Here is a 16,466-nt window from a genome sequence, read left to right as displayed (position 1 = left end):
TTGGTATGACAAGGATCAGAGTCCTGTACTTCTGAAAATTAACCACCAACCTTGTCACTGTTCCCGTGGCAACTTCACGCACCTTTCACCTCGCGAATTCTCTTTTATGTACCGCTCGGGCTTTCAATTCAGCGTGGGTTTCATGCAAGTGCTTAAAGTAAATATCCTTTCAAGTTGTACGAGTATATTGACAGCTGTCACCGGATCCCATCAGATTCCATTCCAATTCCACTGCCAAGAAAACGAAATTAAGCGAAGCACAAGGGGAGTAATAAGAATGAAAGGAAGGAAGGAAGAAGCATTTTAATGTGCTGTATTTTTGATATTTTGTTGGCTGTTTTTTTAATTAAAAGAAATTAAAATGTAAATTTCGCCCCATCATTTCCTCGCCGTTTCCCTGCTTATGGAAAACTGTTATTAAGGAACACGTACTGCTGGAGGAGGCTGAGAGAGGAGGGACTACAAAGTGCTGCAAAATAAACCAAAAGACAAATGTAAACAACAATTAAATGTTCACTAAGCTAACAATAAACAAGGGCATGAATCCGGGGGAGGAAAAAACAAGCAATGGGAAACATCCTCTTGTGTGGAACGTGGGTTCGCCGGAGGAGCTGGGTGGTTATTAGTGGGAAGGTATTAGAATGGAAGAACCTCCTCCGTGACATCTGTTGGTTCGCCATTTGCTACTAGCACACTTTACAGGATACGAGCAGGAAACTCCATAAGTTCTTTTACCCGTTCAAATGCATACGAACAAATCACTCTGCTAACAAGTCGCAATAAGCACACTTAGATAGTAAACCTTTCCCTGAAAATGTTTCTGACAACTTCTTATCTGGCATAAGCCAAAACAACTGTCGCAACTGATATCTGCAGCGGCAGAGTAGCCAAACTACAGGCAATTAGCCAATATTCGTGGACAGTTTGGGTTAAAAACTGGTCCCTTGCGGCAACAAAAGGGGCTCAACTAAGAAACAGAATCTGGAGAAGTCGAAGGGCCAAACTGGAGAATGGGATTGATGCTGACAGCACTTCGAGCCTGCTGTCTCTTTAGTGAGGACAAAGCCTGTCCTGCACCGGATGAATCCTTATCGAATCCCGAACTAAGTCGGCCGCCCAGCTCCTGCCCTTCGAGGGAGTCCTGTGGTAAACAGCCAAGTGCTATCGAACTAGATGGGAGCCTTCAGATGATTCCATCGCCATTTGTCTCGCAAATGAGTCTGGATTTTGATCCCTACGACAAGTGCTTTTTTTTTGGTCTGGGCAATTAAAATGTGATTACGATTTGTACCATCCGTATTGTATGTGTACTGTATGTGTATTTAACAGAATTGTAGCTATACTTTTGAGGCATCCATGGTTGCAATACTTCGACTAAGGTCACACTCTGTGCCCCAATGTCACTGTGCGCCTCGCCTGGTCACACTGCCAATTTGTACTCGATTGCAGCACGTAGCAAACACAGCAAACGTGGCCGCATCACTGCACAAATCCAATCAGGGGCGTAATTTCGTTGTATTACCGGGAAGACCCGTTTCCCTCGCCTGTGTATGTGTGTGTGTGTGTGTTTGTGTGTGTGAGGGGGGAGACGGGGGTTCTTAACTTATTTTGTGGTATCATTAACCTTTAAACTTGGACGCAGGCAAGCAAGCGGCGAACTGTGTGCAGAAATTGTAAACTTTTACACTCGCCAAAGTTTCCCGCAGCCACAAACTTTTGTGGACCCGACGCGTGGGAAAGGAGGACGACGGCCAGATACACCCAAGTAAAACGTAAAATTTTTAACTTTATTTTCGATTTTCGTTTGCCGCAAAAATCGTATTTGCAGCCCAAAAACTTAATTTGCGCCAACAACCAAAAACGGACGCAGGCAGGCAGCGCGCTCCAATGGAAGAGGAAAACTTTTGCCGCGCTTCGCACACCTTCCCCACCTTCCGCACCTTCCACCTTGCACCTTCCTCCTGCGACTATTTCTTTTAAAATGCAATCAAGCGGAAATTGATACGTCACCGCCACACAGAAGTGGTGCCAAATTGTTGCAAATAAAATTGCTGATATGGAAATTTTGTGCGAAAGTTTTTCTTGCTTTTCCAAGCCGCAAGAACTCGCAAACAAAGCCAAGACAGAAAGTTTCGTGTCTCGCGTCGAGCATAGAAAATTGTCTTTCTTTTTCAGTTCCGATTCCTCAAAAAACTGCCGTGTGCTAGGAAGAAACAGACGCCAAATCAGAGGTCAAGGACGACGAGTCCTTACAGAGAAGAGCTCACATCCGTAATCTGAATAAATAATAAAGTACACAACTTTTGGAGCTGCTCATTAGATTATTCCACATTTGGTGAGATATTTTTCTGCCGCATGGAGAGGTTGTCTGTCAGTCACAGTTGACAGACAGCTTTATATTGTTACTGCAAATTCGCACTCGTTGTTTTCATCTGCAGAGCCTTCAGAGGCCCACCAATCACCTCAGATTAGCTGCCCCATTTCCGCGTGCAACTGCCGAGATTTTGAGCCATAAAAGCTGGCTTATCGGCTCTCCCTGCAAATGGAGTGAAGGCAGAGAGAAAGGAATGATCAAATTAAAGTTTGGCCATCAATGCGGCTTACTCGCCCGGAGTTCCATCTCATCAGGGCTGGAAAACTATGACCCCATTTCCGTTTCCACTCCTGTTCCTGGCCCACTCAAAACGCACATCAATTTGAAACTTAATCTGGCCGCACAAATAAGCCGCACCAAAAGTTAAGACCCAAAACAAATGGCCGGGGCTTTGAACTAGGCCCCAGCTCCAAGCTCCAAGCTCCAAGCCCCTCCGCTGTCGCCGTATTGTATGCAAACAATTTACGGCGCAAATGGGCGGCGAGCGCCGCAAGAGGAAGATGAAGTGAAAAGCGAGAAAAATTACATTGGGATGGTCGGGGGGGACTTGCCACTTGGGGATGTCAAGGGGGGCACGGGAAGGAACTGAATGAAAAACTAGGCGGAGTTCCATGCATAAAACCGAAACTGAAATGCATGGCAAGTCTGCAAATGAGAAAGGGAGTGAAAATGCATGCAATGGTTGCGCCAACAAGGATAATTGAAATTCACCACGGCACTGCCGACTAGGAGCACTTCGTCTTCCGGAATGAAATGCATTGGAAATATACAATTGTGCAATGCTCAACCGAAAAGAAACGAACTGAGAGCTGAAATTGAAATACAATTATTCCGACAGCACTTGACTCGCAATGATTCGTCGTTAATCCGCATTTGCTAATTTAAACACACAAAAAAAGTCAATGCATCAAATCCCTGTAATTAGTATAAAGTATGAATTTGCAACATTGAATATGCAACATTGAATGAACAACATTGAATTTGCAACATTGAATGTGCAGCAATGAATTTGCAACATTGAATGTGCAACAATGAAATTGCAACATTGAATGTGCAACATTGAATGTGCAACAATGAATTTGCAACATTGAAACATAGGTAACATTCAACGCAAAACATTGAAGACATCAAAAGTTACTTTGTATACATTGTAATTTACTTAATTTACATAATTAATGTAATGTAAAAAAAATTTCGTCCACCAATACTTATAATTCTCAATCAGTTCTGACTCAATCCTCATGGGATAGGCGCTCTGACAGCTCATAGATCAGTTGACCGGAATTTGTGATGTGGTAGTAGAAGTAGTAGTATGTGTGTTGGTGTGTGTGATAGTGGTTCCAGTGGCCATGTGGACATCCCGTCGTCGATCTGGATGCAGTGCACCATGGACCTGACCAGGTATGTTCCACAGGTATATTATTATATTATTATATTATTATATTATTATATTATTATATTATTATATTATTATATTATTATATTATTATATTATTATATTATTATATTATTATATTATTATATTATTTCTATTCTCGAAACATATTTTATTCTCGAAATATCTTATATGATAAGTTTTATACGATTAAGTTTGCTATGATTATGTTTTATATTATTATGTTATTATTATATGATTAGGTTAAGACAGTGGATATATATTTAGATATAGGTGGATATGCAGGCTACTTCTTTATATTATAAGCTATTATATTTATATTATAGGCTATTTTATTTATATTATAGGCTATTATATTTATATTATAGGCTATTATATTTATATGAATATCTCTTACATCTTACTTATCTACCTATTTATTCTCGAAACATATTTTATATGATTAAGTTATTATTAGGTTAAGACTAGTGGGAACTCAGGTATAAGTGAATATGCAGGCTACTTATTTATATTATATTATATTATATTTCTATCTTTGTAAACAACTTAGATATTAACTAAAATTCGTTTAAAGTATTTGAGATTACATTAAAATGTCCCATAATGGTAATAGTACGCTAATCCAAATAAACAATTTCGTTCAATGGAAAACAAAAAAAAATTCGGTTTAGCATTGATGCTGGCTACATGTTTATTCTCAAAACATTAAACATACATATTTAATGATTAAAATAAAAATAAAGCGAAAATCGATTATTTGTTTTTTGCGTAAATAATTAGCATTTTTTTGATCACAGCATTCGAAATATTGGTCCGAATATGGAATGTCATACCTCGTTGGGTTCGTAATTAAATTTCCTATCCAACTGTGTTTTCAAAAAAAAATTCTATTCTTTTCACATTTTTTGCAATTTTTTATGAATATTTTTCCACGTTATGATAAAATATATTAAGATAAAATATTATGATGTACGGATTCTTCACCTCATTCCTTTGGCAGCATTCCAAATATTATTTCGAAAAAGTATCAAGTCTTGGGAGAAACAAACTGCAGAATGCATTGAACTTTTGAGTGGCACTTACTCGCAGCGCGGAGTGGAGCCGCAATTAAGTTAATTAGTATGAAGAAGGCAGTCGCCGTCTTTTGGAGCTGCTGCTGGCGCAATAAAGTTGATTGCGCCTATAAATATGCAGCACTTGGCTGTGATTATTGCACGGACTCCTGCTTTTCCTTTCTCTGCTCTGCTCTGCTCTGCTCTTTTCCTTTCTTTGTGTCTGTCCTCGCCTGGTCTTTTTTGCCGTGCCAAATGTATGCACTAATTGTTATTCCTCGCCCGCCCGGCTTTGTTGTCCTTATCTTGAGTCGCCTGTGGGACAAACGGAGTTGGTTTTGATCTGGCTGGAGTCCTTGAGACGCTATCAACTGCTAATAGCTTTGGGATACCTCGCCATTGCTGCTTTTTTATGGCAATGCTTTGCGGTCATCACACTCCCTTTGCACTCAACTTGAGAGGCGTTTATTGCAGAGCCCGTTGATCAGGGACTTTGCCTTGCAGGGGGAAAAGGAGCTGATTTTAATGTCTCTATTGTTGCTCTAAACCAAACCGGGTAAACCAAGTAAACCGGGTATACTTGCCTGTCAACCCGTTACCCAACCCGCGCATAACTTTAACTTACATCCTGGTTGCCCCTCAAGTCAGTCTGCTGCCTAATCTGGCTTCTGCTACATCTTCGCTGCACTTGCTGTGCGCAATCGGCTTATCTTATCTTACGCTTCCTTCCACGCCATGGTCGCATCCAATCCAATCCAATCCCATCCATTCGATCCATCAGGAGCGCTCTAGCTAATAGTGGGCGTGACGTGAGCAAACCTCCGCTGCCTGACATCCTATCATCCTATCATCCTGCTGCCGAGCTTCTCGTCTTGTCTGTCGCTCTTGTTTGGCATTGTTAATCTTTAACCTGCGTCCTAATCCGTGCGTCATGATTGAAAGCAGCTGCAAATCGTTGCGTGGCGCTGTGGCTTCTCCTCAGCTTTTGCCGGTGGAGCGAAGAAACCATGGTGGTGCAGGGGGCTGGGGGTTTGGAAAATGGGGTGCACCGGGAAAACACATCGCACATGACGCGACGACGACGACATCGCCTAATCTGATTGCCCTGATGTACTCGCCCTGTGCCAATTTGTGTCAATTTCGATGGCGCCCGAGCAGGAACTTTGCCGCTCTCAGCTGAGCTGCCTTCGACTTTGCCTAGCTGCTAATTAGTTCAGCCACCAGGTGGGGATGCTGCAGGTGCAGATGGAGGTGGAGGTGGAGGTGCCACTGTCGCCCTTGGCACATTAGACGTAATGAGAAGTCGTCCCGGCGGCAGCAGAGGTAAAACGCCCCTCTAATGACTCCGCAGGCCAAGCGCTTACAAGGGACATTAGAAATTGTATTATATAATAATTGTATAACCTTGGAAGCAGTCGCGTTGCAACGGGCTCTCCCTGTGGCTTTAAACCGAGTAATGGGTATAGGATAGTCGAGTAAGTCGACTAAGCTGGTCACTTGTTTCAAGTTAAAGAGGAAAAATGGGACTTGTGCTGGGATATAAAGCGTATGCCGTGTCACAAAAACATGCAACATGCTGTTACTGACAGACTTGATTTTTCTCAGTGCATGCATGCGGGGGAAACGTTAAACAGAAAATGGAAATCGGCATGGGGATGGGGGTTGGCAAGGGGAAAGCGGAGAGGGCGCGGTGCAGGCCGCAGGGCAAACTCAATGCCGGGCCAGGCCTCCCATGTGTGTTTCTGGCAAGTTAATGACACACCTTAACCCATGTTAACCTAGTTTTTCGTGTTGTGGTTATTCTTGTCGTGCTTGTTCTTCTTTCCACTTGACCCGAAGCCAAAAAAATGGAAGGAGAGTGGCAGGGGAAGCGGCGAGCGTGAAGAGGACGGTGCGTATGGGCCTGGCCTTCGTGCGGATGACATGAATTTGGCTGTGGCGTGATTGGCCTACTTTCTGCCTCTTTCGCACAGCCTACTTGTGGGCATTCTGCATTTTCCGCGATACTTCTAAACTGAAAAGGAGGTTGAATAGGGAGAGTTATAACCGAAAGCAATAACATAAGGCGCCTCAACAGGACTTGGGATGCATTGCAAAAATGAAACGCATTTAATTAGTCACACTCCGACTTCATAATACCTTTAATAATGCGACCAACTTAATAGTAACAAATGGGAACCATAAAGTGCGAAATGTGGAGCGGCATTCCTCAAAGGACTTGCGGATGCTCGCCATCCAATGGCCTTCATTTATCTTCCTCAGCCGCAGCTGCTGCTGCTTCTTCCTCAGCTTGTTAAGCATAATTAAAATCGCAGAGTGCGATGGCGAGAAGCGCGAAAGGGACGGAGCTAGTGAGTAAGTGTGATTAAAAGATTGCAAATTTGCGTTGTCATCCCCGCCGGCAGCGCCATCGCTCTCACTCTTCAGTCTTCACTGTTATTCACTTTCAAGCCCTTCTTTCGGGTCAAATTGAATTTTTGGTTGCACCCGACAGCGAGTGAGTAGGATGAAGGTGTATTGAACTGATCTTAAATCTTTATTCACGCTTAGTTCCTGAATAATACCCTGTATTCGAATTCGCTGCAGAGGACTCAAAAGTGCTTTTTCGAACGGAAGCCTTCGCGCATCTCGACTTTAATGAGTGAATGAGGGTTGCGTTGCGTTTGCGTTATGCAAATGCTTTAGCCCCATTGAATTTGATGGCCGCGCATAAATGTAATTATAATGTGCATTCTATACAGCAACAAACATAAATGCATAAGTGCATAAATGCATGTGTGTGTGTGTGTGAGTGTGGACAGTGGATTACGTAATGCCGATGCAGTGAATGCGATATAATGTGTTATGCATAATGCATAATGCATGATCGCACTCCTTAATCAACGCCAAACGAGCGACATTTAATTTTAATTTTAATTAATTTTGTCATTTGCTTTTTACACCGATGACGATGGCTTTACCGGCAAACGAGCGCCAGCGAGTCTGTAATCCATCCATTTGCGAATTCTGCTGTGGACGCAGCTGTGCAGCTGTGCAGCTGTGCAGTGGCGCTGTGGATTGTGGGGCGTGGATTGGTGGATTGGTGGACTTGTGGATGCGTGGATGCCTGGGGCTGTAGGAGTTAGTAGTGGGTAGCCCTGCGACATCGTCAGTGCTGCGGAATCAGCTTTCGGGGGAGCAGCGCATAATCTAATAGGAGGTGGGAATGTCTCTGGGCTTCTTGGTGGATCTGCTGTACTGCCGACGCTGCGGGGGCGACTGTATGATGGAATTCCCATCAACTCCCTCGGTGGAAGAAGAGGCGGCGCCCAAAGTGGTGAAGGTTGAGCTGCCGCCGCTGCCGCCACTGACCTTTGAACTCATCCGCAGTCCGTGGGCTGTCGAGCAGGAGTGCGATGATGATGGCTTCGATGGCTTCGATGATCCCAGGCTGCCCGAAACCATCATTTGATTCAAAACAAAACCCGTCGCCGCTCGCTGCCCGCACTCCTCCGGTTCATTTTGTTTAATTAAAACTCTTTTTGCCATAATCCAATTAAGAGCAAAGGCAAAAACCAAATGACAACAAATGGCATAATGGCCAGACAACAAAACAGCCGGCAAAAAATAGAAAAACTCCACAAAACTCAAACAAAGCTGCGCACAAAGCACAAAAAAATAAAACAAAAACAAAAACAAAAGCAAAAACTGAACAAAACAAAATGCAAACAAACAATGCAATAAAATTCAATTACAACAAAATTTTAATTAACTTTTTGCAATCAAAACACAAACCAAATGAGGAGACAACGTACAAAGGCATACGAATTGAAAGCCACTAAAACTGGGCATAATAACCAATCTACAGGTCATCGCTGGGCAGCAGTGGGTTAAACGAATCCAACAAAGGCTGTGCACGATAGCTTCAAATGGCACAGGATTACTTGAGTGCATCATGTTGTGGGTGCGGAAGTTTAAAATTGTATATTTACGGCGGTGAATGTTTGGATTCGCTTGTGACTGCCAAAACACCAGGCACAGTTGCCAGAACCATACAAAGAGAGAATACCCTTAAGTCTGTGGAAAAGTTCGTTCACATATTGTGTAGAATATGAAAATAATGTTTATAAACTGTGGAAATGTTTTCTGGTTTAATGGGGGGTCGATCACATTACGTATACGACGCAGACCACTGAATAAGGCGTTTCTGGGGAAAATCCACTGTTGCACTGTCTCATTGTTGACCTATCAATTGGCTGTAGAATACATCAGTGTAAACCCGCTTTACCCAAACCCCAAAGCCAAAGCAATTCCCAGTCTGATGAACCAGAGCAACTGCAGCCCATCAAGATCTGCGCCCCTCTCCTCCTCCCCCTGAGTCGTCCTCTATACAAATATTCACATCTGTATCTGTATCGCAATCGCGAGAAAGACAACTTTTAGTGAGACATTCGCTGGAAAGTTTCAGCGGAGCGGCAAACGACACCTAAACCGACTAATGGGCAAAGTCACCTCCATTGGCAGCAGGGGCTTCGGGGGTTTACTTCACCCATTGTGAGCCATTTGTTTGCTGGAATTGCATTCGTGGCTGCGAAATTACATTTTCCGTTTCCGTTCTTGTTGCGACTGCGTGGCACATTTGTAAAACTTGTGTGTTTAAGTCTGAAGTGTCTGAGGGAAAGCGGAGAGTGGCCACCTGCCACCCAGCCACTCCAGCAATTAATGCCAAATGTGTTCTGCTTAAGGCCTCCGACTGCTTCATTTCCTTCCAATTAAGTCGCCAATTGGCAGGCCAGAACGCCCCTGATTAAACAGGTGTACTGATGTACGGATGGTGACGGCAAAATCCGGTAAACCCCGGCAATCTTCCACGCACGCAAGTCGAGCCGAACTTTCTGCCTTCTCAGCTCTTTGCTTAATCCAATGCTTTGGCCAAGTTTTGTCGCAGCGGCGAAATGCCAGCCATCGCATGAAACTAACGCATTTCCGTTAATTGTCTATACAGTCGAGTCAGGGAATTGTGTAAAATGTATTTAATGTGTACGACTGTTAGCGGGAAAAGAGCATCACAATTTCCAATTGTCTAGAACTGGTCGGCAATATTTCTGACTGAACCAGTTGAGCCCGCTTCCTGGAAGGATCTGCCGTAAATCCGATCGTAGCGCTCCAAGGCCTCGTAGGAGACCCGTGCTGGCCGCAAGGAGGGGCGCAGGTAGCCCGTCGATGGAGATGGAGATCCAGTCGGAGGAGCAGGAACTGGGTCGATCCTCCTGCGGCTCTGCTCCTGTTTGAGCTGCAGACCGGGTGCCTCATCGTCCAGGTCGGCGTTATTCCGCTGATGGGTGGGGCTGGTGGAATCCGCTTCGCAGTTTCCCTGGGCCCTGATGCAGGCGAACAAGTCGCTTAGACTAGAGCACATGCTGGTCGCTTCTGGGCGAGTTTGTCGGAGGTTTCCTCTCTTTTATAGTGGTTCCCCTTTTTTTATAGTCGATCTCCCCGGGCAGCTGTTTTTGGCCAATTAGTCCTCAACTTATTCATTAGATGACTAACTTGTATATGCTATTAAGGTGCTGATTAAGCTGCAAGCACTTGCCAACAATATTGGGGCTTTTCAGTACTTCTTTCAAGTAGGGGATTATGCTCCTCCACAGCCTACCAAAGGTTAACTCGACTTGAGCGGAGATGTATGAAAGCGTACCATCAAGTCAAGCTGACGGTTCATGCCACTTCCGCTCCCCATTCATCATCGGCCGAGGAGGCTCCTTTATATTTCGCACAACAATTTGACATCCATCAATCAATGGGCTCCACTTCCCCGTGCCCCGGTCCCGGCGCCCGCCTCCTTGACTGAGTGGCCACTTGAATGGCATAGAAAGCGGAAATTAATGCACTTAAGACATTCAAAATAGACGGCAGTCGATCTCTGGCGCGGTTCAAGTGGAACCCTCAGCGGCGTTTAACCAGCTTCCTCTGCGTCCTCCCTTTGGACTCCTGGGTTCCGTGGGCCACTTGGGTGATTAATTGGAAGGGAATTCCTCGAGGGCTCTTTTCGCCGGCTTTTCACCTTTCCTAAATGACATGCCATTGAGTTGCTAAACGCGCGAAGCAAGCAACCAAGGGTGAAATGGGTCCCGTTTTCCAAAATTATGGTAATACCAGGTGCAAGGAAACAGATCCCAGCGACAAGAATTGTATTAGCTAGAGAGCATTATCCCTATTAGCCGCAAATTGTGTGTCATTTCCCATGATTGATTCATTAATGGATTGATTCACCCATCGGGTGGCTGGGTGGATGATTCCCAGTGAGAAACCTTCCATGCTGAAAAAAACATGAGAGACCACTAAATAAATAGTCTTTCTTCAGTAGCTCAAACGCAATTCACCACACCGAAAAATACTGGGAAGTTCTACTTGGCAGGGTAGGTGTCCGCACTAAGGTGAATAATGTGTGGGAGGGTGTCTCAGATAAATGTTTGCGTCGGGTTGTAGTATCGGCTATGCAATTACACTGTAAATTTCTTTGTTAATCCCTTAAATACGAGGGATAATCTTGGGTAAAATATACTAGAAGTATTACCAATTCCTCTAAAGCCCAATGGCCTACAACTAATTAAGTTAATCTTGAAAGTTAAACCTATTCTGTGGATCTGATACCCTTTACTTGGGCAATACATTTTCAGAATTAACACGCCTACCTGAAATATAGATGGCGACCGGTAGTATTTTACATATACTTCTACAGATGTATTTAGCTACCGTATTGTATTCAGATATTGTATAATAAAAGTTAAGTTTTAAAAGTAAAGTTTTTAAATTAATAAAATATATACTTAAGTACGTTTGCCTCCCTGTATAAATATGTGAAATGAAACTGCAGAAACAGAATAAGACATTAATACTAGCCCCCAATGGTTAATGCTTAGTCATGTTTAGCTTCTGAAAATTAGAAGTATGTTCATTCCTCTTTCTGAAGATAAAGGGATGTATGTGTGTTCCGGTAACTGCAACGTTAACAATGATGAGTCTTAACCAACTCCCTTCCTTTCTTTTTACTTGCAGCTAACGGAGCTCGAACAACGCGTCATTGAAGCGGAAGAACGCGCCGAGGAAGCCGAAGATAAGGTAAGCCATTAAATGACTGGCAGCCCCCGCTTCTAATCCTTATCGCTTGGGTGGCGAAATTAAAACGAGGGCACGGGGATCCCGTCTATCCTGCCAGAGCCCCCAACACAGGAGGGCAGTTTAAAGGTGCAGGATGAAGGGTGGAGGGTGGAGGGTCCCCAGATTTTCATGACAATGCTGTTCTATGATGCTGGGTGGAGCAACTGTAGCTAAAGGGGGTGTTCGTGGAGCAGGGGGCCACTAGCAGCTGTGGCGCACAACAAAACAAGCAGACAGACACTGCGCGAAATAAAAAGAAGTTCAAAACATACGTACATGACAGTGCTAATAAGATTCAATCGAAGGAAAGATCTTAAGTTACAACTATCAGTGATTTTTAGTTAACCTATCTATACGAATGAGGTTGTTCAGAGTGTTCAGAGTTATGGTTTCTACTACTACCTTGTGTTTTGTTGTGTACTACCTCTACTTCTGTAAAGGGATGTGTTACGGACTCCACAGCGTGTGCTCGGCACACAAGCCTACGTCGCATGGCACCCAGTGCTCCCCCGGAAATACGCCTTAATGCGTTGGGGTTCGTGCGGCTGCAAGCGGAGAGAAGCTTTGCTGCCCCCCTGGCCACTGTGGCACATAACTACCCCGAAAGGACGAAGCACACGGGCTGTAGATGTCCCCTTCCGATTGCCACAACTCCTCGTACTTATGCTTTCAATATCAAATGCGCATTGTTTGCATTAACAAGTCCCCGGAGCCTTTGGCTTTGCCTAACGCAACACCCCAAAAAACAAGCGAAATGCTAATATTTACACCACCTCTCCCTCGCGACATTTAGTTCCGCCTCTGCACTGCCCAAAAAAAGGGGCAAGTCCTGGGAAATTCCCGCTAGAAAGGCAAACATACGAGAGTGCTGAACAGTTCCGATGGTGGAAATACTTTACCTGAAATCGAACAGCAAGCATTCTCTGTTTGAGATAACAGCCCATTTCTCTAAGTGCATTTCTGGCTCCCCCTCCCACAGCCAGATCACTGGAAGCTCAGAGAGATAGGGCTACCGTTGCCCGGCGATGTTTGCCTTGGATCCTGGGCCACCTCCGAGTCCCCGGCTTCACTTGGCTGTGTGCGCCATTCCCGGAGAGAGCAAGGGAACCCAGTCCCGGCGGACAAACTCCGGTAACCCCGGATACTTAACAAAGCGGGGCCAACCACTGTGACAAATTGAATTCTTGTTACTTTGTTTGCCCCGAGATTAAATTCATGTACAAACACGTGGATGCTAACTAGCTAACAGGCTGGGCCAGAATGGCCATAGCCACCCCGATTTCCCAGTTTTCCTCTAGTCCTTACTCCCCTCCCCTCTAAATGGCCGGCAACCCTTCGGTTTTTTGGGGGCCAAAACCGTTAACAGCCTCGTTACTTATGCTTCAATTAGTCGAGTCGGGGCTTTAAAATGTGTTAGCTCGTTATAACTATTACGAGAGGAAGTGGAAGTGGGTGGAAAGCTATACGAGCGTTTCCGAGGGCGGATTCTTGGTGGATATCAATACAAAATACCCAGGTCTTAAATGGATTTATGATGGCTTAAGAAACAACAATGCAGTCACCAGCATTCCTCATCTATCTAACGATTGAAGTTGAAATTATCAACATTGGGCCAACATTTTGACAGTCAAGGTCGAAAAACAGGAAAAAAAAAGCTTGGGGAAATCTTTGAAATGCCATAAGGCGGTCAATTAGGATTTTCCGACCGCCATCAAAAAGTGAGGTGACATGAGGCGAGCACATGGCACATGGCAGTGTTGGAAAGTGTGGAAAGCGCCGGAAAGTCGGCAAGGAAGGCGAAGCAAAACAAACAACAAGAACAACAAGCGGGTTGAACAACTCTCAAACTGTATTTCTAAGAACTGCAGCTCAAACTGTGCTTCTGGGGGGTTGCAAAGCTTAACAAGACCGCTGAGAGAGGAAGAGTAGCTGAGAGAGAGAGTCAAAGTAGCTGAGAGGGAGAGAGTCTTAAAGCGAAAGCCACCCCTAGAAAACAACAACACGGGCGCATAAACCCAAAACCTGAATGGAACACAGAGAACAAAAAGAAAGAAACAGCGTAACAAAAGGCAGAGCGTAAAAGTTGTGCAAAAGAAGACTTGTAGCTGCGCGGATCTGTCGAATTTGTTTTTTAATTGTTGGCCCCTAATAAGTACTGCCATTTTAGCAAAAAGTAAATCAACTTGCACTGCGCGTAGTGAACGGTTAGCCGTGATGAAAACAGGGTGAAGTCACCGCTGGGCAAACGAATAATCGGCACAAAACGCGCGCCCAATGCCCCACATAGCAGCACATAGCCACACATAAGAGTGAAAAGTGAGGGGCAGTGCGAAGTGAAGCGAATGTTTGCTGCGGAATATTATAAAATATGAAAGTGGAAAGGATGGCAGTAATCCCGAGATTTCGGATAGTGTGTGATGACAGAACAAATTAATGAACATCCTCGATTATAGGACATTGCATTATCGCATTGTACAACACCAACGCAGTGAGTTTGCGCAAAGAGAGCAAAGTAACAGTGTTCTCTCGAATTCGCTCTCGCTCCACGACAGCTGACTGGCGAAGAAGAAGGAGAGCGAAAGCAGCAGGAAAAGCGAAATGGGGAAGAAGCAGCAGCAGCCCAAAAGGACAGACAATATACAATAAGAGCACGAAGTTAAGTAAACTAAGCTCGCACTTTAAATAAATAACCAACAACTACGAGGAACCGTGCACGGGTGCCAGAACACACGAGGATTCAAAACACAACAAACACACATATCGAAATTAAGCCAAACAACAACAAAACGTCCATTTACAAAACAGCAACAACCAGGAAAAGAAGATAGCAAACCAAGAGGAAACCAAGAAAATCAAAAGAAAGAAAACGAAATTGTTACAGTGAAAGAAATCAGGAAACTGGGAAATCGGAAAACCATAACGCGCACGCCGAAGTGCAACTGCAACAACAGTGGAATGCTGCAACTGCAACAAAGAAGTTAACGCACGAGAAACGGGACAACGAGGAGGAGGGAACAAGATACATATATATCAAAATTCCTAAGCGAAACTCGCAGGTGACCCCCAAAATATGTTGGAAAAGCGTTCTGTGGGAAAGCGTCGTCGCTATTGCGTCTGCTTTCCTCAGAAACAAAGAAGATACCAACAGCAACGACTGCATTAACAGCTTAAGGACTAGAACTAACAGTAACAGCATCTTTAACGGTAGTTAGCAGTAACGGTGAAAGTGCGAGCAGGAGGCAAGATCATCGAAAAACGCAACGAATCTCGAGAAACAACGAACAAACCCCCTTTTATGAATGGATAACTATAGGAAGAAGGTAAGCTTACCAAATGCACACATACGTACGTACTCATATTCTACTGAAAAGCGATGGGAATGATGAACTATTATGCCCAAGCATTAAACCAATGCATCCAAAACCAAGTGCCATTTGTGAGGAGAAGTGACGACCTGAGGAAAAGATCTTTATGAGTCTGAACTAATTTTACCCCATGTAAATTATGACTTTTTTAACATATCGAAGATGCCTTGCTTCCGCCCACCTGGCCATCTGACAGATTTCCCTTTGACTGAGATACAGTGGCTATTAATAGAGCACTTCGGGATGGGTGGGGTTTGGGGTGAGAGGAAAGCTTTATTGTTGTGCACATGTCACATGACCCCTTCAGCCCCTGCAGCTGGCAATGCAATTAAACAATTCCCGTTTGAACTTTCAACCTTTCGGTGTGCTGGCTTAATGAAATGAAATCGCGAACTGGGTCAGCCTGTTGATTGAATATCTTTTTGTATAAATGCACTTATCAGCGAACCCGTCCGTCGTCATCTCTTTGATTGTTGCTTGATGAATGATGGCCACGCTCATTCCTATTCCAATTGCAGTTCCTATTCCCAATTCGATTTCTCTGCTGTGGGAGCTGCAGATTCAATTAACTTTCCTGCATCCGTGAGATACATTCGCATCCACTAGGATGATGCAGCCAGAGAGTAGTTGATTGATGGCCTCGAGACGCCGGGAGATGGGGTTGCGGGTTGCGGGTTCTGGCATCTGGGTTTTCAGTTTTCAGTTCTCTGTTCTCTGTTCTGGGCACGTGGATCAGCTGCTAAGCTTTCCACACTGACTACCCATTCATCTCCGGGTGCACATTGATTGGATGCGCCAGCCCCGGAGCAAATGGAGACATACACGGATGCACTTACTCCGCTGCATTGTATGTGGGCCACACAGTTAATTACTTTCGCCCATAATGCCAGACTTCTAATCCAACCGCATTCAGAGCTACCCTACAAACTGCCTGAGTTTATGCGATGCCAAATCGGAAAATAAATGTTACTTACAAGCTTTAGTATCTATCCGCAACACAAAGATCTTTTCGTGTAGGGTATTTGCAGTGCCGTTCCCTCTTCCCCTGACTTTTTGAGAGGGCTCTTTGATTGGGGAGATGTAAAGCGTTGGCGGACCCCAGTCGCCACCTTCCCCTTCCCGCCCCTTGCCCCGGTTGT

At 44.6% G+C, this 16,466-nt stretch overlaps 3 protein-coding genes across 15 annotated transcripts in view; 2 read left to right on the top strand and 1 right to left on the bottom strand.

The window, feature by feature from the left end:
* LOC6523848 (uncharacterized protein CG43867) overlaps positions 1–16,466 on the top strand; it is an 89,356-nt gene that overhangs the window by 55,550 nt on the left and 17,340 nt on the right. For 11 of the 13 annotated variants that reach the window (XM_039377738.2, XM_039370070.2, XM_039370107.2 and 8 more), the window contains one exon: positions 11,861–11,923. In XM_039377738.2, the coding sequence (XP_039233672.1) occupies positions 11,861–11,923 (63 nt within the window). Of the gene's footprint in view, positions 1–3,654; positions 3,776–11,860; positions 11,924–14,044; positions 15,283–16,466 lie in introns of those variants that run through there. The other 2 variants (XM_039370230.2, XM_039370189.2) reach the window with 2 other exon arrangements.
* Positions 7,832–8,941, top strand: LOC6523850. The gene has a single exon (XM_002099687.4). It carries the CDS (start codon positions 8,028–8,030, stop codon positions 8,271–8,273), a length of 246 nt encoding a protein of 81 aa, XP_002099723.1. The 5' UTR covers positions 7,832–8,027; the 3' UTR covers positions 8,274–8,941.
* On the bottom strand, positions 9,820–10,254 carry LOC6523849. Its single transcript, XM_002099686.4, has one exon. The coding sequence runs from the start codon at positions 10,218–10,220 to the stop codon at positions 9,885–9,887; it is 336 nt and encodes a 111-aa protein (XP_002099722.1). The 5' UTR covers positions 10,221–10,254; the 3' UTR covers positions 9,820–9,884.

The sequence above is a fragment of the Drosophila yakuba genome, chromosome X, assembly GCF_016746365.2.
Source record: "Drosophila yakuba strain Tai18E2 chromosome X, Prin_Dyak_Tai18E2_2.1, whole genome shotgun sequence".
NCBI lineage: Eukaryota > Metazoa > Arthropoda > Insecta > Diptera > Drosophilidae > Drosophila > Drosophila yakuba.
This window is presented reverse-complemented; position numbering and strand designations above follow the sequence as displayed.

Coding starts and splice junctions, on each gene's coding strand:
- LOC6523849 (XM_002099686.4), bottom strand. CDS start 10,220: ATGTGCTCTAGTCTAAGCGACTTGTTCGCCTGCATCAGGGCCCAGGGA.
- LOC6523850 (XM_002099687.4), top strand. CDS start 8,028: ATGTCTCTGGGCTTCTTGGTGGATCTGCTGTACTGCCGACGCTGCGGG.